Source organism: Ptychodera flava, chromosome 1, assembly GCF_041260155.1.
Source record: "Ptychodera flava strain L36383 chromosome 1, AS_Pfla_20210202, whole genome shotgun sequence".
Lineage (NCBI taxonomy): Eukaryota > Metazoa > Hemichordata > Enteropneusta > Ptychoderidae > Ptychodera > Ptychodera flava.
This window is the reverse complement of record NC_091928.1, coordinates 44,288,138-44,310,636: the sequence shown is the minus strand read 5'-3', so window position 1 is coordinate 44,310,636 and position 22,499 is coordinate 44,288,138. Positions and strand designations below refer to the sequence as shown.

Sequence of the window (22,499 nt, the reverse complement as noted above, 5' to 3'; positions counted from 1 at the left end):
CAGACAGACACAGACATCGTTGCGACATTGGTGCACGTGTGTGAACACATGAGCTAAAATTGACTTCTCTAACGTCAGTATTACTCACCGTTTACGAAAAAAGGAGTTCAAAGTGCTCAAAATAAACAATTTGTGAAAGGATCTTTTGCAAAATGTTAGTCCACTCATTTTTAATAACCGGTGCGTGTTTAATGAAACAGTTAATCATTAATTTATTTATTTGTTTTCTGTTGTTTGTTTGCCCGTTCGTTCGTTCGTTCATTAATTTCTTAGTTCTTTTATTTACAGCAGTTTGCGCATCGAGAATGAAAGACTTAAACTTGTGCTCAAACTTTTCTCAAGCAAACTTACAACCATCCTCTCAAAATCAAGAATAAAAAAACAGGGATCGCCGTTCAAGTTTCGGTACAAGAGAAACAATTACGAAATATTTAACGACATTTTAAATTCAAAATGGCAGCCATCCCTGTGTTATGAAATAAATTTCCCGATTTTCACAAAAATCATACTGTGAATTCAAGTGGTAGGTTAAACGGATATTGTAAAAGTTTTACAGCCCGAACAGCTGTCCCCGCGGCTCATCATACATGTACCACAATACGAGTAACGAACTGAGCTTAAAAAGAGTTAGAAACAAAAGCTGTCATGAAATATGACACCTGGTACTTCTTTTGACGCAACAAAGAAAAGATGAATGGCTTTTCTTGTTTCTCACACAGCTCTGTTCAGATTTTACACGACCAGGGAAAGATCACAGCTTCAGAATGAAGACGAAGTATATGTATGGTTGGGCATACCAGGAGAACGTATCGGCAAAAGTAAACACTATGTGTACATGCTGAAAACTTATCAACAGGGGAACAACAAAATCATTGTCGCAAAGGTAATACATGAACAAATTAAGGTCAGAATATTGTCCTTTATTCAGTTAGTCGGACAAATAGTTTTTGCTTTATGAAACAAAATTTTTGAGAAAAGTAAAATAAAAATACAGCCAGGAAAGCGATATTGACTACTGAGAGTTTGCGAGAGCGTTTTGGATTTAGTTTTATGAAATATGATATTCGCTAACACTAGGAGCCACAATTATCCTAGCTTTCAAATTGGTTTATGCAACTTTATTTTTCAGCTTTCGGCTAGAAGCTCCGGGTTAATATACTCCAGCGGCATTCATCTTTAGACACTATAGAGCGTCAGAAACGAAAGAAATATCCCAAACTTAAAGGTATACAGTCACCTGTAATCTAAATATGCCCATATATGGTCAAATGGGCGTTCCGTGATATTCAAAATGCCTATGTGAGGGCGCTGTTTTTAAAAAGCGGCCACCCGCTTAAAATCTGTGATTGGTTAGGTTTTTTCTTCTCATACAAAATTGGAACAGGTGACAGTATACCTTTAACCTGCCTTTGCTGACGCCAACCAGAGATTTTAACGAGTGGTTTGAAAACAACATACCATGTTTCACAGCTCCGTACAGATGCTATGTCACATCTCTTCGCTTCCTTGACCTGTTTGGAGAATTGTTTTATTCTCTAAGGACTCGACCACTGCCACTTAGGTGGGATCGTCAAAATGTGAACCAAAAAAGTTGTCATCGATGTCGCGTTCACACAAAAATACAAACGAATGGAAATGAATTTTAAGGGGAAACGCGTGCCTTTGACGCCAACTTTAAAACTTATTTGAATTTTAGCGTAAATAATATTTGTATGCCTGAAGTCTGAAGTCCAGTAGTCCATCTCTGATAGAGCATTAAGGCCGACAACGACAACACATGACTCTGTTCCCAAGTGTGACAATGTTTGACAGACATGGTATTTTAGGCAATAGATCTAGATGTTGATCTTTGCTTCTGGCAGTGGATGTTACTCTTTATGTTTTCCTTTCTCTACTTGATAGGCATTCAAAAAAAGTCCGCAAGGTGATATCTTTCCTCCGAACAACGTCTCCGCCAACGATGCGGAATTGCTGAAGTTCAGGATTGGTTATGAGGGTAACGGTATCTTTTCAATAAGGGACAGCGAGGTGTGGAACCACCTGGACCAGATCCAACCACGGTACCATTACCTGCGAGTGAATGCCAATGGCGTCATCAGTAGGGTGCGAAGGAACCCACGCCTCCACCGACCAGAGTATAACGATCCCGGCATGCTGTTCTATATGATGCATCTTGGGAAGGACAGTGATCTAAGAGATGGAAACTGAGTCCAAATTTTGATCGTAGCTGTGACCTTTTGATGATTGTTAGCTACTTTTATGTTTTGTGTATTAACCCAAGTTCTTGTTCTACTCCCAAAGGAATGTTGAAACACTTACATTTAGATGGTCAACAGAGCATCTATTCGTGTATAATACATTTCTGTTGTTTCCAGCAGAACATTTCTTCAGACCAAAAATTCGCATGACCGCAGTAAAAATAATAATAATAATAATAATAATAATAATAATAATAATAATAATAATAATAATTTTATTGCTTGCTTGTAAAGATAGGATTTACATCACATTTGTGGCAATAAAAGTGTGATACAAAAATAAGTTCAAATTTTCTTCTATAAAGATAAAGTATTACAGTATAATAATATTAGCTAATAATGAATATAACTATGCAGTCTACACATGCACAGGCTGAGTTGACTGGCTAAATTCTGTGTATTTTAATTTTGATGCAGAAAAGGAAATTGTATTGACATATAAAATAAAAACTGTTGGAAATTCGTCAACAGTTACAGCTGCTTGCCCTTTCATGCATGAATTCGATCTACAGTTCTGTCTCTGAGAATGACAGAAAAATCCAGTTATAGAGGTAAAATTGTTGGGGGCCATATCAGTACTAGCATAAGAAATGAAATTAAAGCCATGCAGGTATATATATATATATAATATATATATATATATATATATATATATATATATATATATATATATATATATATATATATATATATATATATATATATATATATATATATATATATATATATAACCAGAGCGTTATTAATAATAACACAAATTACTTCAAGTACAAAGTAATGAACTCTGTTACTTAAGTTTCATGAATCCTGCGATCATCAGACAGATGAAGTTAAAGACCCTGTAGCTGTGACATATTGATGATTTTTAACTTCATCTGTCTGATTATTGCATGGTGCGTGAAACGTAAGTAACAGATTTCATTACTTTGTACTTGAAGTAATTTGTGTTATTATTTATAACACTCTGCTTAGCATCGGGCATTGTAATTTCCCACGGGGACATATGTATACTTATATTCAAAAGCGAATGTATTTTCAAAACCCCGCAGAAGATCATGACATGCCCCCAAAATTCCCGAAAGTCTCAAAACGCAATTCCTCTCAAAAGCCACTTTAAGGTTGTATGCGGCTCGAAAGTGAAAGACTTAAAAATTTGCTCAAACTTTCCTGAACGAAACTTTCAGTCAGTCTTTTACAAAATCAATAATAAAAATCGGAGGGTCACCGTGCAAAATTTGGAACTAGCAAAACAAATAAACTGTCATTTTTCACTATTTGAAATCCAAATGGCCGCCATTACTGTGTCAACTCTTCTTGGGGGAAATGGGATTTTTAAAAAAACAAAGACTTTTTAAGTTTTTTTTTCTCCAAGAGCTTTAAAATGAGTCCCCACCAGTGGTAGATTAGAAAAGAATTCGAAATTTTAGAGTCCTACCTTTAGTCCCCGAGGCGCATTCTACCTTAAAGTAGAGCGCACCTTGAAGTATAAAGAGTTAAACTTTTGCTTCAGCTTTCTGTAGGGAAAGTTAAACATTCCGTTTCAAAATCAAGAATAACCAGATATGAATTGGAAATGCTCAATCGTGTTTAAGTATATAAGTTTCCTCAACTTTGATCATTCAGATACATATATCTAATTAGGAAAATTCATTGAATATGCGAATTAGTTATTAGTTGAAGTAAAAATACCAAACGATTTTCAATAATGTTATACCATAGTATCTTCAAAGTGCATAGCAACTTTCGTTACTATGATTACGTAAATCTAGACATATATTCCTGATTAGAAAAGTTCATTAAATATGCAAATTAGTAATTAGCTTAAGTAGAAATTCTAAATGACTTTCAATAAGGTTATATCATAGTATCCACAAAGTACATAGCTAGATTTGTCAACTTTGATCAAGTCTTTCAAGATATATATATCTCTAATTAGAAAATATCGTTAAATATGCAAATTAGTAATTAGCTGAAGTAGACATGCTTAATGACTTTCAATAATGTTATATCATAGTATCTTCAAAGTACATAGCAAGTTTTGTTGACTTTAATCAAGTAAGCCAGATATATACCCCTAACTAGGGAAGTTCATCAAATATGATAATTAGCATTAACTTGCATGTCACCCTTTCATGGCTGATATATCTTGGTGTGATCAACATTTGTAGTAAATCACATCTACTTGTTTGCAGTTGTTCTCAATGTATATCCATGTTTTTCTAAAATCATTAAATATGCAAGTGAGCAAAAAAGTATGCAAGCAACACCCACCAAAAAGGAGTCAGTCCTTACCCTTGCAAACTGAATCTATATACCAGATTTGATTCTGATCTAATAAACCGTTTTTGAGATATCGGGCCTACAAACACACGGGCACAAAGACACCACTGCAACATTAGTTAATGTGTGTGAACACGTGTGCTAAAAATCACAGGTCACCGTGAAAAGTGTGATACTGGAGAATCGAATGACGTGATATGTTTAACGACATTAAAAATTCAACATGGCCGACATCCTGAGGAAAATTAGATTCTTGATTCTCACAAATGTAACTGACGTTAACTATATTTAATCTGTGCGCTTCAAAATGCGCCCCAAAAAGTGATAAACCAAATCAGTATTGTAATAGTTTACAACTTCAAATTTTTCCCCGATTGAGGGACATAATTCTTTGCATTTTACCAACAAAATACGAGAAAAAACACAAAAAATGCCATTGCAGCCAACAATTTCAGTACGTTATGTGATATATTTATTTTGCTAAAACCAGGAGCTTATAACTTGTTTCTTTTCAACTATTAATTTTATTAACGATAATTTCTAAACACACTTCTATTTATTGTATGTAGAATGTTAGACTGCACAGACATATATAGACGCTAAAAAGCACACACGCATAATAAATTAGTGTATTTATTATACCGTAGATTGAATAAAGGAAGTTTCATTTACATATCTTGATGAAAGCCTTGTTATTATTATCACGGTCAAGTCAATGAATTTTAAATTGAGAGTATGAGGGCGATATTTTCGGAAAAATGGGAAACACTTTTCATGGTGGAAAAATTTCTCTTTACTTCACTGTGACAGAGAAACTCCAAGATCCATCGGCCCACCCTTTCTTGAAAATGAACGTAGCATTGACATTTAATTTGCCTTTTTTTGCTTTTGCGGAGAGTTCGATGGTTCGAAGCCGTAAGTATTTCACCTTTTTAAGCATGCAGTGTTCGGGGTCATCGTGCGGTAGCTTTGGGTTAAAAGCAACTCGATATGCAGTTTAAGAAGCAATAATAATAATAATAATAATAATAATAATAATAATAATAATAATAATCATATAAATCAGACCAAATAATCAGACAGACGTTTTTGAGAAAAGATTGTTTGATCACGAGAGGGTAAGAATTTCCCCTAAAATACACATACTGTATGCAAAGTTCACCAGAATTTGAAAAATCATACTTAATTATCATCCCATAGAGCCTACAAACCAAATTTCAAAGCAATCGAACAGCGGTTTTAGAGAAAAAAGTTTTTGACCAAAAATGGCAGAAATTGCCCAAAAGCACAAATATGCAAATATCACAAAAAATCTACAATATCTTACTAAGGTCACCCACGCATGACAATTAGATTTCAAGGCAATTGGACATAGAGTTTCAGAGAAACACCTTTTGGATCAAAAATAAGAAAGCTGCCCCGAAAATATACTACAATACGTATACCAAATACAAGCTAAAAACCTTTTGTGCAACGAATGTTGTCATTACCCAAGTTATGTGTTATTAAAAATGCTGATAAAAAGCAAAGGATTTACTCACTTTAGTTGAAAATATAAGCGCCGCAAAAAATTTCAACGATAGGGCTCTAGAAAAAGACATTACAGATCAGATTACGCACATTTTTGACAGTTATTTTTTATTTGTGTTTGTCAGAATAAACTTTTTCTTCACAAGGCATTATAGAATAAAACTTTTTTCTCAGCTTCACCTGCTGACAAATTTTCCCCCGAAATCCTCAATCCACTGAGAAATCAAAGGGTCGTTCCCTTACAAAGACAGGCTACTTGCCTTTCCAGATTAGCCTAACGATTCCCTTTAAGGTAGAATAAGCCTTGATGACAGATATTCAGACTCTCAAACTTTTACAATTATTTTCTGATCTACCACTTGTGGGGTTCATTGTAAAGATCTTGGAGAAAGAAATATTTTCACCATCTCATTTTTTTCTGAAATCGAAAATTTTATTTTTCTCCATTGAGGTAAATAAGAATTTCTGCATGTTAGAAAACTAGAACTCAGATTCAACTTACCCTGCCGACTATGGATAACCAAAGTACTCCGCATGACAGTGAAATAATTACTCTTCACAAGGTTACCACCGACATTGAATATGATATTGGGAGCTCAAACTGATTTCTCACCAACTTTCAAATCTGAAGCTCAAGTTAGTCAAGTTAGACAAGAGAGTTGCTCAACATAAAGTAAACTTTCAATCAGACACTACTTTCTTTACGGACTACCTTCTTTAGTAACCAAATCAATCCGCATGACACTCAACTCACTCATCTGTACAAAGGATCCACCCGTAGTGCAAAAAGTTCAGGCAGGGCACAAAACAAAAAACAAAACAGACAATTTTCTGCACTTTGGATTGACATGGGGTCACTCTGAGTCATTGACCATACAAGTACACTGGAGTAAAGGAGTTTTCGGCATGCAATTCTTTGGCCTTTTGTTCCCTATTTAATAATAAGGGGAAGATGCCCGATGGTTTCGAAGGTAAATGTCTCCTAAAATAAAGCAACACTAAGTTATGGACTGCATTACAGCTTACCTACCTGTGGGGGCCTTTCATCCAAATATTGACCTACTAAGTGGTTTTAAGTCGGAAAAAGGTCAAATATATGTTTGAATATAAGCTTGAAATGCTTAGAAAGTTTACTTTTTTGAGTTTCGAGAGAAAACACGGGAAAATTGAGCCATTTAGGGACTGTTTACCTGCTCCAGCGGAACCTTATTTTTTGCCTCGGGTGGCCAACACGCCCTCACACGGCAAAGTACTCGCCTATGCTTTCTTGAGAGGGCCAACAGTTTCTGACACTAAGTCATCACCTCACTTTACACATCCGTAGGAGCATGAAGCGGCTTTTTATCGCGTGTTTTTCACATGTTAATCTCAAAATAACACATTACCAATATCTTTAAGTGTTAGGGTATTTGTTTCTTCAGTTCCAAACTTTGCACGGTGACCCTTCATTTTATTCTCGATTTGGTAAAACCATGGTTGAAAGTTTCATCGGGGAACGTTTGAGCAAATGTCTAAATCTTTCACTTTCAAGGCGTGCACTACCTAAAGGCTGATTGAGGTTTTCGGCGATTCGAAGAACTTCATCAATTTGAGAATTCAGTATCAGAAAATGCTCCGCAAATACTAAATATGTCCGCCTTTATGACAATTATATACTGAATATCTTTCTAAATTATTGTGGACCTGTGTCCGGGTCTTCAATATTTTGAATTCCGGGTATTGTATATTTCCTCCATATATGACGGTGATGCCTTACTTTTGGAGAAGCTGGAATCTCTTCCCAAATCATGGCAAGGAAATATCCGGCTCTGGTGCGGATTCTGAATATGTTTGATTCAATATTATATGAGATATACTTTCAACCGTGGGCACTGGTACATGTACAAGTCTTGTTTATTTCAATTTCCCCAGACAGACGGTCTGCATGAGACACACAAGTATGGCTGATGCTATAGCAGTGATCTCATTAAAGTGTGTTGCTTTAATAAAGTACAGGTCTTTCAGGATGACCATTAGCACTTGTATGGTCATTACACATATTTTCTTCTAAAGTACACACAGAATGTGTTGATAAGCCAGACAGTAAAGTTGCCGACTCATTTAATCAATGGGTAGAGAAATTTAAACATGAAATTCTCTCGGGTCTTATGAAAGAGGTATCTCTTATTTGCAAGCAAAACATACCAGGGATTATATGGTCTTGTCAGAGAAGGAACACTAATTTCCACAACACAGGGTGCCAGTTTATGACCTCTCTCACATAATCAGAAAGGCAATTCACTGCACACACACATACAAATTGACCACTAATACACAATGATTAAATGAGTCGGCAATGTTAATGTCTGGCTTATATCAACAAAATCTGTGTATACCTTAGAAAAATGTGTATGATGAACATGCACGTGCAAATGGTCAACCTGAAAGACCTGTAATTATCGGGTGGAGACTTTAATGAATGGAAGTGGTCTCTGATGTCTCAATTTTTCACACAGAGTGCCAATCGTTAGCTCGTATTTACAACCCTTGGCAGGGTCTGTTTTGTCTCTATACAAGCAGAATTTCTGTCTGTATCAACAGGGCTTGATCAACACTAAAGTGGCCGCGGGTGTACCTTCCTACAGACAGACAGAGACAGACATACAAGAAGAAAAAGAAAATAAGTAAAGGTACAGATTAAGGATTGAGAGAATCATGAAAGAACTTGGCAAGAAGGTACTTGTACGCAAAATCACACACACAAATACTATACACTGTCAACGCTGGCGACGATACAAGAATTTTGTTGTTGAACGCATAAGCTTATGCGTCGCCTGTTTAGTCGCCTGTTCTGATGAGACCCCCTCCCTCCCTCCCTCGAAACGGAAGTAAATGCGAAATGGCAAAATCATAGACATAGCCACTGTTATAGCGCTGATTTCAATCGTCTTACGAGTAGGATACCAGAGATCGACCAGAGTAGTGGCTTGTGGATGACAAATGTCAAACTTTATTTCTACGATAAAGATGCTTACAGAAGAGCCGCTGGTGATAAAAGGCTACTCTATCAACTTAACACCTAACTATATAACTCCTTAACTTAATTATACATGGAAATGCGATTCAACCCATTACAATAATTCAAGGTAAAACTTAATTGAACAAACAACTATAAAAACAATCAGCGGGTAATGAATTACAAATCTTAATCAGTGAAACTGTTTCATAAGCTACTCTTCCGGAGAACTCTCGTAAATTAATTAGACACTGGCGAAAACAACATATATTATTAGAAACGTCTACCCTTAAACTTTCAACTTGTTCATACAAACATCCGTTTATGCTGACATCATCCTGAGCAAACATCTGCTCAACTTCTTTGTGATAGTTCCGACAATTAAGAGTATGCGTGCATTAGATGACACTTATATGCTAAATTACCATCAACTTTGTGTTGTTTGTCACAGTACCCAATTAACACATAACTGTTAGATTTCATGAAGTCTAGTTACGTAAAATTTACAGAGTAGGTTCACGTAAACGGTTACACACTGAACTCTGTGCCATACTGAAAGTTTGAACTTCGTACCACACTGAAAGTGCTCTGAGAAACAAATTTCCTTCGTAACACCACGATGTATTTATTTATACGCACACTCGTCCTGCAGGCAGATCCCGTATAGGACAGATAGAACAAATACCGTAACTAAATATTTCTCAACTGCAATTTATGATTAATTATCTTTTAAGGGAATAGCATATTTTAATATGTTTCCTAAGAAGAAAGAAATTTTGACACACCTCAGCGTTCTATCAACGAAAAATTAAACTTGTCAGTTCTAACTGTAACTTTACGTCTTTTCAATAGCTCTTCATCTTTTTCGTCTCTGTGCTTTGTGGTCTTTCTGTTCTCGATGAATGCGAAGATAGTATTGCTCGTTTGCAGTGAAGTCACACTTGTTGTCATCAGACAGCTGAAAGCCACATACAAATACTTGCATACAATCTAAGTCAGATGTCTTTCCTCTTTTCCTTGATTCTCTCTTTCGCTCTGCTTTCCTTTCTGCTTCATGTACTAGTGAGTCGTGCCTCTCCTTATGAGACTTTGAGTTGAACACGTCTGACATCCACGACTGCTTGTCTCCGCCTATTCCTCGTTGTTCGACATTATTGGACAAGAACAAGGTAGGGAAGTAATGCCATTTTGATGCACGCTAAATGAAATGAGTTCTTACCCCGCCTACCTAAATAATGGAATTACGTTTGTCGTAAATAATATCGACAGTCCTTGAATGAACTTATGTTGTAAGCAAGCATGAACCCAACTCAACCCGGAAGTCACATGTTCATTTGAGGTCAACAAGGGTCCGGGTAAACCGCTGTTCAATCTTGTCGGATCGAAATGTTGTATTCGTCTGTTCACGTGACGTCTTTGAGTGTCGTAAAATATTCTGGTTATTTGTGAAGATCTGACACAATCTCTGCTGTATCATCACATTACATCACATCACCGAAGCCAAGCAACATGAACTTCTCCACCGATACTGCGATCAAATATGCGGAGCTACGCAAGGGTCAGTTGGACACTTGTTGGCAGTGGCTGTCGACCGGTTTAGACTGGGGTCCTGATGACGTGGTCCTTGACATAGGCTGTGGAACTAGGGGCGTATACCAAACTTCTTGCGGACAGGGGAAATATTAAAGCGATTACAGGTATAATATGGATAATGGTTTAGCAACCGAGCTTTATAGTTGTTTCTCTTCTCTTAGCGATCAATGGTGATTGAATTTTTTGTAAGCTGAGGATGCAAAAAATGCGTGACCTTGTCGTCCTTGGCTAATAAAACCGATTACGGTGTGATAAATCAATCACGTAACCAAGCCAGTTTGCCTTTTGGATAAGACAAGCATCGTTATCGAGGGGATTACATGACAATAATACTTGAAAAGGGCAATTCAGTTGGGTACACATACATACATACATACATACATACATACATACATACATACATACATACATGTACATATAAATACATTGACAAAGATAGATAGATAGATAGATAGATAGATAGATAGATAGATAGATAGATAGATAGATAGATAGATAGATAGATAATTGATATTTAATAATCGTTCTCGCTCTACAACAGTTGATGAATAGCGCAACGTGTATGACTAGTGACTACCTTTGTCGTTGATATTCGCATTGAAAATTAGCGCTCATGTAATATTGAATACCCTGTTATGAAATAAAATTCTTTTTGCCCTTACCCTGCTTGAGGACACGATAAACGTGCCCTGTGCAAAGAAACCGCTCGTCCACCGTTTTCTTGACCATTCCATGTGTGGGGTACCCGTTCAGTGCTTACGGTCTGCATATTCTTCAAGTTCGTGATTTAAATTTAACTGCCTTTTGCCGTATAACACAGTAAGTAGAGTGTCCCTCTGTGCGGGCGTTGGATTGTCTGCTTAACACTCATTTTCATTCATTTCCATGTTAATAACACACATGATTGCATGTAACCTATTATCCATTCATACATCTGCTTATTACATTTATCAACATATACCAACATATTCAAGCTATAGCTTACGGGCACTTTGTGCAATCAGTTATACGTTGGATCAATCAATGTTCTATCTCAGGCTATGACAAAAGTGAAGAATTCATCAACGTGGCAAGGCAGGTAAACTTTGAAGAGGGCAAAACTACCTACGAAGTAGCTGACGCAACCGATGCTTCGACTCTGAAACCAGAATGGAAGAGTGCCTTCACCAAAGCCGTGTCAATTGGAGTGTTCCATTTCATAGACGACAAGAAAGCTTTCTTCAAAAACGTCTGCTGGTGCCTGAAACCAAATGGACACCTTCTGATGAGATTCCATCACGGTAATGCACCCGGAACTTTTGAAATAATGATGCAGTACATGTCAGACCATCCAAAGTGGAAACCATTGACTAAGGTATTGTAATATTTACGTAAACAAGAGAACGGTTTCTCCAATGTGTTCTCGATCGTAATCTTAATTTTCAGTGTTCTTATTATATCTGACGTTGCGCATGTAAGGTTTGTGTATACATCTGTTCACGGTTGTACAATACTAATTATGTGAGAGCTAAACTGTCGACAGTCCCTCGTGCCTTTTGTGTCTATCATTGATGTACGCAGGGATTCATTAGCGTAGCGCTAAAGGCGCGAGCTGGGAATGATGCGGGGATTACCGCGAGTGCCCCAGGCACGAAGACTGTCCTCAGTCGCAGGACTTGGCTTGCTATTAATTCATGAGATAAGACGTCGAGAATACGGCGTAGGCAGAGGCGGCATAAGCGTAAATAACTTGTCTCTGAATGTCTTTCAAGCGAAATATCCGAGTTCCTCGAAGGCTTTGCTGTGGTCAAACTCCATTGCCGTCGCCATGTTGCGTTGGTGTACTGTTTTCAGTTTGCCATGCCCGGCTAATCTATGTCCGACTTCAACTGTCAATCATTTCCTTTGCGTCTGGTTAAAACAGGGTTTTCCTGGGGGTTTTCCCCCGTAGTTGTCGATAAGGGTGTAGCTGATGAGGACAATCTCTTGTACTTTCCCACCTAAAGCTGCCGGCGCTTGCGAATCCTCCACCCCCCGTATGTGTGAGAGACTACATCAATAATGTGGTAGCCTACCCTCATGAGAATTGTCTTGAAGTTATACTTTCGTCTCTTCATTTGGTATCAATCAAATTCTGCGCCCGTGCATGCAAATTGAACAAAAATACATGAAAGTAGACATGTCTCAACAACGAACAACCACAAAAACAAGAGAGAAGCAAGTGGATAGAAATCACTCAGTTTCTTTAATTTTGAATTCTCGATTCAAAGATTCAGTCGTGTAGGGATGCTCTGCTATCTCCGACGGAGTTAGGGTTGACGTAGCACCAAGAAGGAGCATGAATCTTTCAGTCAAGAAGTGGATATGCAAGTGCTGTTACAGACTAAATTTTCTCTGGCTTATGATATTGTTTTTGTAATTTCGGAATCTGTACAAAGGTCAATGAACGAGACGACTGAACTTTCCAAGTCTGTGTAAGGGTTAATGATCATTACGAATTTTCCTTCATCTTGGTTAAAACTCCGTTGTCAGGGACATTCAATGTATTTGCGTCATTGATACCTAAGTATCAAGGATACAGGTAGAAACTTGTACTAGTGACATCTATTGTCAAGGCAGTAGAGTGAATTCGTATCATCAATACCAGACAGGACCCTGGGACGATTACATAAGGGAAATGTTGTATAACGATGATGTCACTTATGCAGATTATGTAAAATTTTATATGATCAATGTCCTATCAGAGAAAGTTTAGTAATGTATTTCTTGAAGGGAAGAATATTTTAATTATTTGAACCAATCAAGAAATACTAGTCGATTAGCGATTGGAGGTTTAACTAATTTAATCTTCTTAGGATGCTACAATTTCTTTTAAAAAAAGGGATAATCACCCACTATCGTCAGTCGGAGATAGCTGGGCATCTGATGTGTAAACTTTACACTTCAGTAATAAACCACCATCATTGATATCCAACAACTCTGTGAGTCTCTACTCTGTCAAAGATCTCGAAGTACCTCTCAGCAGTGAGTTCACTCCCCAGACCGACGAGATACGACTATAACACTTGGTGGAGATATCCGACGGGTAACAAGCAAGCTCACATCGTGAAGTATATGACAACTCATTATGGAAGACACTATCTGACGATGGCCGACCAAAAACCGGCAGCCGACCACGATGACGACGACCAAATATCCGATAACGACAAAATGGTGCTCGGAAATCGACTACGAGATATAAGAATCCGGTAAGAACTGATTCTGTGAAACATGACAGACACTACCAACTCTACAAATAACTTAAGGGAGCAGACGACGTTCGAAAAATGTCAACTTCGAGGAACGACTTAGAACAACTAAGAACACCGATGATGTGGCCACGAAATGGGATAACTAATCAGCATGAACCGGACGGCGAAGACCGATCGGACGCGCACATCACCGGCCTCTTCAGTGAAGACATCCGTGAGTAACGTATCGACGTTCGAAGCATCAATCAAGGACTCTATGCATGATATAACTGACTAACTTTCGATAAACTCTAAGCAAACGATTCCCACGAAGACTCATCACGTATAGTGTATTTCACGGTTATGGTTCAATTATTGAAATGCCTTCGATCTTTCTTTGATAGAACAGTTAGTGTGTAATAACTTACAAGGTAAGAGATATCATTTCCGGCGTTTAGCCGATTGTAATACATGTATGATTGGAATTCATGACAGATTATCTTTGCTTTACGTTATCAAAGAGCGCTTTCTATCGTATAGCAAATTGTAAAAACGTTTTGACTTTTGAAGCATGAGAAATTTCGATATTAAGTCATGCGTTGAAGGATTCAACTGTATACACATTATGAGGCCGGTTTAGCAGCATGAATGTTTGTGTGTAGTGTAATCCTACCTGCTGAATTCACTTGGATTTCTTTGGTTGTAATTCGCCAATTACTTTTATCATTCATATGTTTAATGTTTTATGGAATTCAGATGCGAAACGTATTTCTGTAATGATGCATTGCCTGTGTAAACGGTACTTGAAAAAAAGAATAATGTCTTGGTATTTTTGAGTTTATTTAGAAGCCGAGTTTAAGAGATTTAAAGGGAATTTTATACAGTCACGACGAGTTAAAGTGACTCTTTGTGTACTGCCATGTTAAAAGATATCCAAAGCAATATAAAAGAGCTGAAGAGAGACACCAAACTGTTAAATAAGAAAATAGAGAGAATGGAAACTCAACTGAATAACATGGAAGAGTCAATCGAAGACGTCAGACAAACAGCAGAAGTTAACAAAGAAAAATTACAAAAGATTGACGGCTTAGAAGATGACATCGCCAGAATCGAGTTAGAGATGAAACGTTTAAGCACAGCGAAGGCAGAAATGGAAGACCGATCCAAGCGAAATAACATCGTCTTCCGTGGAGTGAAGGAAGAGGGAAACGAGTCCTGGGAGGAGACGGAAATGAAGGTAAAGACTCTACTATCGGACAAAATGAACATAACAGAGAACATCGCATTTGAAAGAGTTCATAGAATGAAATCTGGATCTGACAGTAACAGACCGATAGTCGCAATGTGTTCCACATTTAAAGATAAAGAGAAGATTATGTCCAAGAAGAAAGAGCTCCGCGGTACGAACATTTTCGTTGATGAGCATTTTTCAAGTGAGACGAGTTTCATCAGGAAGAAACTTTTCGGTAAGCGCAAAGAACTCATTAATAAAAACATAAAGGCCTTTGTAAATTACAAGACACTCGTGGCTTATGAAAATGGTGTCAAGGTTCTTTACAGTTATGATGAAAAGACAGACACTGTAATTAGAAATGATCGTCCGAGATAGGGCGGTGGCCAAGGTCCACTAGGACATTTTGTTCGAAAGAGTATCCGTTTTCTTTCATGGAATGTACAAGGTTTATCTCGTAAAATCTCTGATTACTCAGTTATTGAATATTTCAATCAATTTGATATTGTCTGTACTGTTGAAACCTGGTTACACAGCGAATTACTTTCAGATATAGTTTTACAGGGATACAAATCATACCATTCTTGCAGAGAAAAAACATCCCGTACTGGCAGATGCGCAGGTGGTGTTTCTGTGTTTGTTAAAAATTGGTGTTTAACAGGTATTTCCAGATTGGGTTCGACGCTACCAGATTCAGTTTTTCTAATGCTAGATGGTAGCAAGTTTTGTTTCTCAAAAATGTTATTTTAGGTTGTCTTTATATCCCTCCAGAAGGTTCAAAGAGCTACAGGTTTGAAAGAATGGGATTGATATGCTGGAAAATCAGATTTCAGACTTAAAAGTTAATTACCCTGATAGTCATATGCTACTTATGGGCGATTTCAATGCGAGAACAGCACACGATTATGATTATATTATAAATGATTCCATAAACCATGTACCTATGACATTTGATGACTATGAGGTTGATGACTTTCATATAGAGCGTAAATCAAAAGATTCTGTAAGTAATGCCTTTGGTAGAAGACTGTTGGAATTGTGCCGTGATTACTCCATTCATTTTTTGAATGGAAGATGTGGAAATGATCTCGTAGGTAACTTTACCTGTATTGCTAACAGGGGGACTAGTGTAGTGGACTATATGATTGCATCCAGTGATTTGTTTAAACACGTTTCGGATTTTAATGTTGAAGATAGGAGTGATTCCGACCATTTCCCTTTGTCTTCTACCATAGATATTGAAATGTCATGTTATCCAGAAAATATACAGACAGCATGCGCACAAGGCTTTGATTTTCACGATTATACATATTATAAATGGGATAAAGAGAAACAAGGTGAATTTAATGAAAAGATTATATCAACGGAGGGTCAAACATATATCAGCCACATTATTGATTCAGATATAGCTAATGTAAATGATCTAGCTGCAAAATTGTATGATTTATTAACTTGGGCTGCATCAGATTACTGTACGATTACTGTAAAGAAAAGTGGTGATGATAGAGTGTTGCAACCAAAATGGTTTGATAAAGAATGTGAATGAAATGGCAAAAACGAAAATGTACAAAGCGCTTCGACAATTTAGAGGATGTAACGACCAAGATAGTTTGAAAAATTATAAGGAGTGTAAGGCAACTTTTAAATCTGTGTGTAGAATCAACAAAGGGAATTTTTATACTTCTTTTAGTAGCAATGATCAAAACATCTGGAAACAAGTTAAACGGTTTAAGGGGGGCTGTAAACCCGTATCTAATATCTCAGCTGCTGATTGGTTGAATCACTTCGAAATGCTGCACAACCCTACATTCGATAAAAATGTTTTTGATAGAACAGTGGAAGATTTTCTAGAAACCCTTGAACCCTCCCAGGGAGAACAAGATTTCAACCAAGAGGACATCCTCAATCATCCTATTAGTAAAGATGAGATTATGTATGCTTTGACTATGTTAAAAACTGGTAAATCCCCTGGTCCTGATGGCATACCAAATGAATTCTTCATAGATGCAAAAAATAGTCTCATTCCAGTTTTACACTTTTTGTTTAATGCCATTTTCGATGCTGGTGTATTCCCGAAAGAATGGAGTATGGGGATTATCGTCCCGCTACATAAGAAAGGTAGTTTTCATGACCCAAATAATTTCAGGGGCATAACTCTTCTGGATTCGATTGGTAAAATTTTCACTTTTGTTTTGAATCAGAGGTTGACCAAATGGGCTGAGATGATTGGCTGCATTACAGAGTGTCAGACTGGTTTCAGACGTGGTTACAGCACTATTGATAATATTTTCACGTTACATGTCATGATCCAAAAATACCTTTGTAGACCAAGGGGGCGCTTTTATTGTGTATTTGTGGATTTTAGCAAGGCTTTTGACTCTGTAAACCACAATCTGTTGCTATATAGACTATGCTCCGAGGGTGTTCGGGGTAAAATGTTCAACATTTTAAATTCGATGTATCATGGGCTCAAATCCTGTGTAAAATCTCAACAAGGGAGAACAGACTACTTTCATTGTTCTGTTGGCGTGCGACAGGGATGTATGTTAAGTCCCTTTTTGTTTTCACTTTTCATAAATGAATTGAATACCATGTTAGAAAATGCGGGTCATGGGGGTATACAACTGACACAAGATTTGTATGATTTGTTTTCATTACTGTATGCTGACGATGTAACAATATTTAGTGATACCCCAGTTGGATTACAAAGATTACTACGAGTTTTAGAGTCCTTTTGCACTAAGTGGAAAATGAATGTGAACCTAAACAAGTCACAAGTCATTGTTTTCAGGCGAGGGGGCGTTCTGAAAAAGAGCGAAAAATGGTTTTTTAATGGACAACAAATGAAAACTGTAACTTATTACAAATACCTTGGTCTAATGATTTCAAGTCGAAATGTATGGAGTAAGGCTGTACTTACCTTAGCAGATCAAGCTAGAAAAGCTATGGGTTGTATTCTCCGTATGGTCAGAAATACTCGTCCTTTACCATTTCGTGAATACTTTAAGCTATTTGATTCAATGGTTTTACCAGTATTGACATATGGGGCTGAAATCTGGGGGTATCGTATGTATAGTGTTACCGAACGAGTACATCTCAAATATTGTAAAATTTTCATGGGAGTGAAAGCCTCTTCCCCGGATGCTTTTGTTTTAGGGGACTGCGGTAGATTTCCAATTTTCATCTATAGTTATAAAAAGGTTTTATCATATTGGTATAAAATCTTAAACATGCCCCCGAACAGAGTGACTAAGCATGCTTATCATCTTGCTGTGACACTTGATGACAACAACAAAGATTCTTGGGCTACGCATGTTAAAAATTTACTGTGTGAGCATGGTTTTGGAGAAGTCTGGTTTTGGCAAGGCCAGGAAACTTCGACCTTTTCATCCAACGTTTTACACAGAGAGCACTGGATATTTTTAAACATAATTGGTATTCAGAAGTGTGTACTAAGGACAAACTTCGGGTGTATCGTAATTTCAAGTTTTATTTCAGACTGAAGATTATTTAACATCAAATATGTTTCTTAGATTTAAAAGAGCTCTCGCCTGTCTCAGAAGTTCCGGGCTTGATTAGAAGTAGAGAAAGGTAGAGCACAGGGTACTTTTTAGAAGATAGAACATGTAAAATTTGTGACTCGCAGGAAATAGAGGATGAATATCACTTTATTTGTATTTTTCCTTATATCAGAATTTAAGATTCCAATATTTACCACGATGGTCTTATTCAGAGCCAACTCTTGAAAAGTTTTATTCACTAATGTCTTCCCATAACAGTTCAGTCATTTACAAGCTGGCATTGTTTGTATATAAGGCAGATAAACTGAGGAAAGAATTTTTCTAACTGCTATGTACTCTTTCTTTTGTTACTTATTTTCTGTACTTGCTCTGTAAAGCTGCTATTTGGGCCGGAGGCCTTTAAGAGCAATAAAGATTATTATAAGTTATGGAGAAACTTCATGTAAGAGAAGATTTTATATGTGTTATTTTTTATTTTGAGGATGCACTTGTTGAAGCATCGACGTATAGCAGCTGAGACATTATTGATTTGAGTCTTGTTTTTACAGAAAACGATGTGTATTGTGAGTGGTAATTATTTGATGGTTTAATGAATACTTACCTCGAGAAATTATTTTGTATTGAATTTGCTATTCTGCTATAAATAGCTTTCCAAAAAGGGGAAAGAGAGAAATTGAGAACTTTTACGCCCCCGCAAAAAAGGGAGGAGCACGAGGTTAAAAGGACGGGAATAGTTTAAGCTGTCATTCTCTGAAACTATGAATTGAGAAATCGGCGATAAAACCCACTCTGCCTCCAATAACGATTTTATTTTTGTGACTGTAGTTGATAACGTTTTGATAAGCCGGTATCGAAATGGTAAATGACATGTATTTGGTAAAGTGAAAGGGTTGTTCCATAAAGAAAATACATGGGAATATGCTGAGAACCTGAAAGATACTTTGTTTGAACTTCTTAAGAGACATCCTGTAAAAATAGCAGACAAACCCGTAATAGCCAGGTATGTTAGACAAGTTAACTTTACATTGGGTGGCCTCGGAACTGTGGTCAGGTGAATGAGTGAAAAGAAGTTGACTTCGCGTGAATCGTTGTGTGTTTATTTGTGAAAATGGAGCGCTCCAGTTTGACCGAGTGTATGGATGCAATGACCCAATTCCTTGACCCTGCGAGTTACATAACACTTCTTGTTGTTTGGATTCAGTTAGCAATACCTCGACTGTTTGCAATCAGGGTGTTGACTTCAAGGTGTGTACCGTTGACTCAGGTCAGACATAGGCTCGCCTATTGTTAGTTAAATTAAGTTCAACCTTGGAAATATTAGCCTATATCAGTTTCAGTATAGTCGTTGTTTTTTCCCCTTTCGAAATGGATGAAAGTCTTGAACCGATTGCCTCGATTGAATTACTTCCTCGACCCCTCCATTAAGAAAGAATAGGGAAATAACTTCAGTCTCTTAAGTTACTTTATTACTTTCATGATATATATTCAGTCTTATTCTATATGTATGTATACCATCTATATTTTAGCCTTGACATGTATTTTATGGGTTTTATTATTTTTGAATTATGTTGTATGTTAACAAAACACTTTGTCGATTATGTATTTTTTATTGCATTTATTCACTTTATCTAATAATATTTACTTGTATGTTAAATTGTTTTAGTATACTCGAATGCGGGACGCATTCCTTGAAATGAGGGGAGTGTTACAGACTAAATTTTCTCTGGCTTATTGATATTGTTTTTGTAATTTCGGAATCTGTACAAAGGTCAATGAACGAGACGGCTGAACTTTCCAAGTCTGTGTAAGGGTTAATGATCATTACGAATTTTCCTTCATCTTGGTTAAAAATCCTTTTGTCATTCAATGTATTTGCGTCATTGATACCTAAGTATCAAGGATACAGGTAGAAACTTGTACTAGTGACATCTATTGTCAAGGCAGTAGAGTGAATTCGTATCATCAATACCAGACAGGACCCTGGGACGATTACATAAGGGAAATGTTGTATAACGATGATGTCACTTATGCAGATTATGTAAAATTTTATATGATCAATGTCCTATCAGAGAAAGTTTAGTAATGTATTTCTTGAAGGGAAGAATATTTTAATTATTTGAACCAATCAAGAAATACTAGTCGATTAGCGATTGGAGGCTTAACTAATTTAATCTAATTAGGATGCTACAATTTCTTTTAAAAAGGGGATAATCACCCACTATCATGAGTCGGAGATAGCTGGGCATCAGATGTGTAAACTTTACACTTCAGTAATAAACCACCATCATTGATATCCAACAACTCTGTGAGTCTCTACTCTGTCAAAGATCTCGAAGTACCTCTCAGCAGTGAGTTCACTCCCCAGACCGACGAGTACGACTATAACACTGCCTTGCAAACATAGTAAAGAAAATACTATTTTTAGAATCTTCCATATTGGTGCGGAGAGAGAGAGAGAGAGAGAGAGAGAGAGAGAGAGAGAGAGAGAGAGAGAGAGAGAGAGAGAGAGAGAGAGAGAGAGAGAGAGAGAGAGAGAGAGAGAGAGAGAGAGAGAGAGAGAGAGATTTGCATTCTTCAAAAACACGAACGGAAATGTACAATCTTAAATAATTGTTATTAGTCAATAATTGGAAATTTTCATTTGTCATATTCATCTCTTTATGATTAGGATTATACTTACGATATTGAGGCCGCATTGTTGTTTCGAGGAACCAGGAATAAACTAGAAGAGCTCGTTATTGAGTGTGGGTTTTCCGAAGCTAATATCGTAGAGAGGGACGGTTATTTGTACGGAAACCAAAATGAAGAGGAATGCAAGAGTAAGGAAATGTTACTTCAACGTCAATCCACAATTTGTGGGAATTAGTAAAAGGGCGAATTTCGCATATTACTTGCTACCTTGTTGGATGTTCACTAGTTTGTAAAGTTCTCTATAGGACCAGGCTGGCTAAGAACAAAACGGCCTGCATGCTGCACATGTGGAAGGTATGAAGGAAGGATATAATGTATGTTGACAAGTATTTCTTCTGAAGACGCCATTTTGGTAGCTGGTGTTGCGTCAGAGTGGTACTTATTGGGCACTTCGCCCCATACAAATATTGTTTCGAGTAACGTTAATCTTGTCCTGACGCATTCTCTTTTTCAGAAATGATGGAGATTGTGTTTAGACAAATCCAACACATACCACCCGACAGTAAGCAGGAATTTATCGAGGACGCATACCAGAAGTTTGTTGAAATCAACCATAGAGACGAGAAAGACAGACTGTGCATCAAATGTCCGTTCTGGTTTCTCACCGCCAAAAAATAATATCAATAAGAAATTATACCGTAGCAGATCCATAGAATATTTGCCTTCGAAATGTCTTCGAGGAGTTTCAAAGTTAGGCTTTTCTTTTTCATCACTCACCATGTTGCCATATTAGGAAATTAGATAATTTTCTGTCTATCCAAAGTTTGCCTTGTCTTGGCTTGTCTTTATTTCGTAGGAGTAGGTGTCAGTTTTGTGATATCCTTGCCTGCTACTAGTCTTCAAACCTCACTGCTATCCCCTGTAAAGTATCGTAGATTGACAGTTATTTTTTACTGTGTCTACCATGTAACGTGGAATTACCTGCTTCGCATTGTATAGTTGGTATATGTCACGAGTCTTTGTAAACGAGGAATGAAACACTTTTCCCTTACGTGAGAAAACAGCAAAGGACTATAGAACTTTTATGACATTTAAACATGATTGGTACTTATTTGGGAGAATTGGATCAGATTCTTTTAACTATTCACAATTATCAAAAATGTTCGGCGACCTATGGCCAATTGCGATATTACATTAAACCCATAAAAACAGCTGAATTGCAAAAGAAGTAGATGAACTTAAGTTTGCTGA

The 22,499-nt window shown here is 37.0% G+C and overlaps 2 protein-coding genes across 3 annotated transcripts in view; both read left to right on the top strand.

Annotated features, from left to right (window-relative positions):
• The window catches only part of LOC139138647 (uncharacterized), an 11,204-nt gene extending 8,757 nt beyond the window's left edge, over positions 1-2,447 (top strand). For both annotated transcript variants that reach the window (XM_070707136.1, XM_070707128.1), the window contains exons 5-6: positions 720-883; positions 1,903-2,447. In XM_070707136.1, the coding sequence (XP_070563237.1) occupies positions 720-883; positions 1,903-2,208 (470 nt within the window). In that variant the 3' untranslated portion in view covers positions 2,209-2,447. The remainder of the gene's footprint in view (positions 1-719; positions 884-1,902) is intronic.
• The window catches only part of LOC139138689 (uncharacterized), a 47,465-nt gene extending 24,966 nt beyond the window's left edge, over positions 1-22,499 (top strand). The window contains exons 2-4 of the mRNA XM_070707187.1: positions 11,694-12,010; positions 21,286-21,436; positions 21,763-22,499. Coding sequence (XP_070563288.1) covers positions 11,694-12,010; positions 21,286-21,436; positions 21,763-21,926 — 632 coding nt within the window. The 3' untranslated portion in view covers positions 21,927-22,499. The remainder of the gene's footprint in view (positions 1-11,693; positions 12,011-21,285; positions 21,437-21,762) is intronic.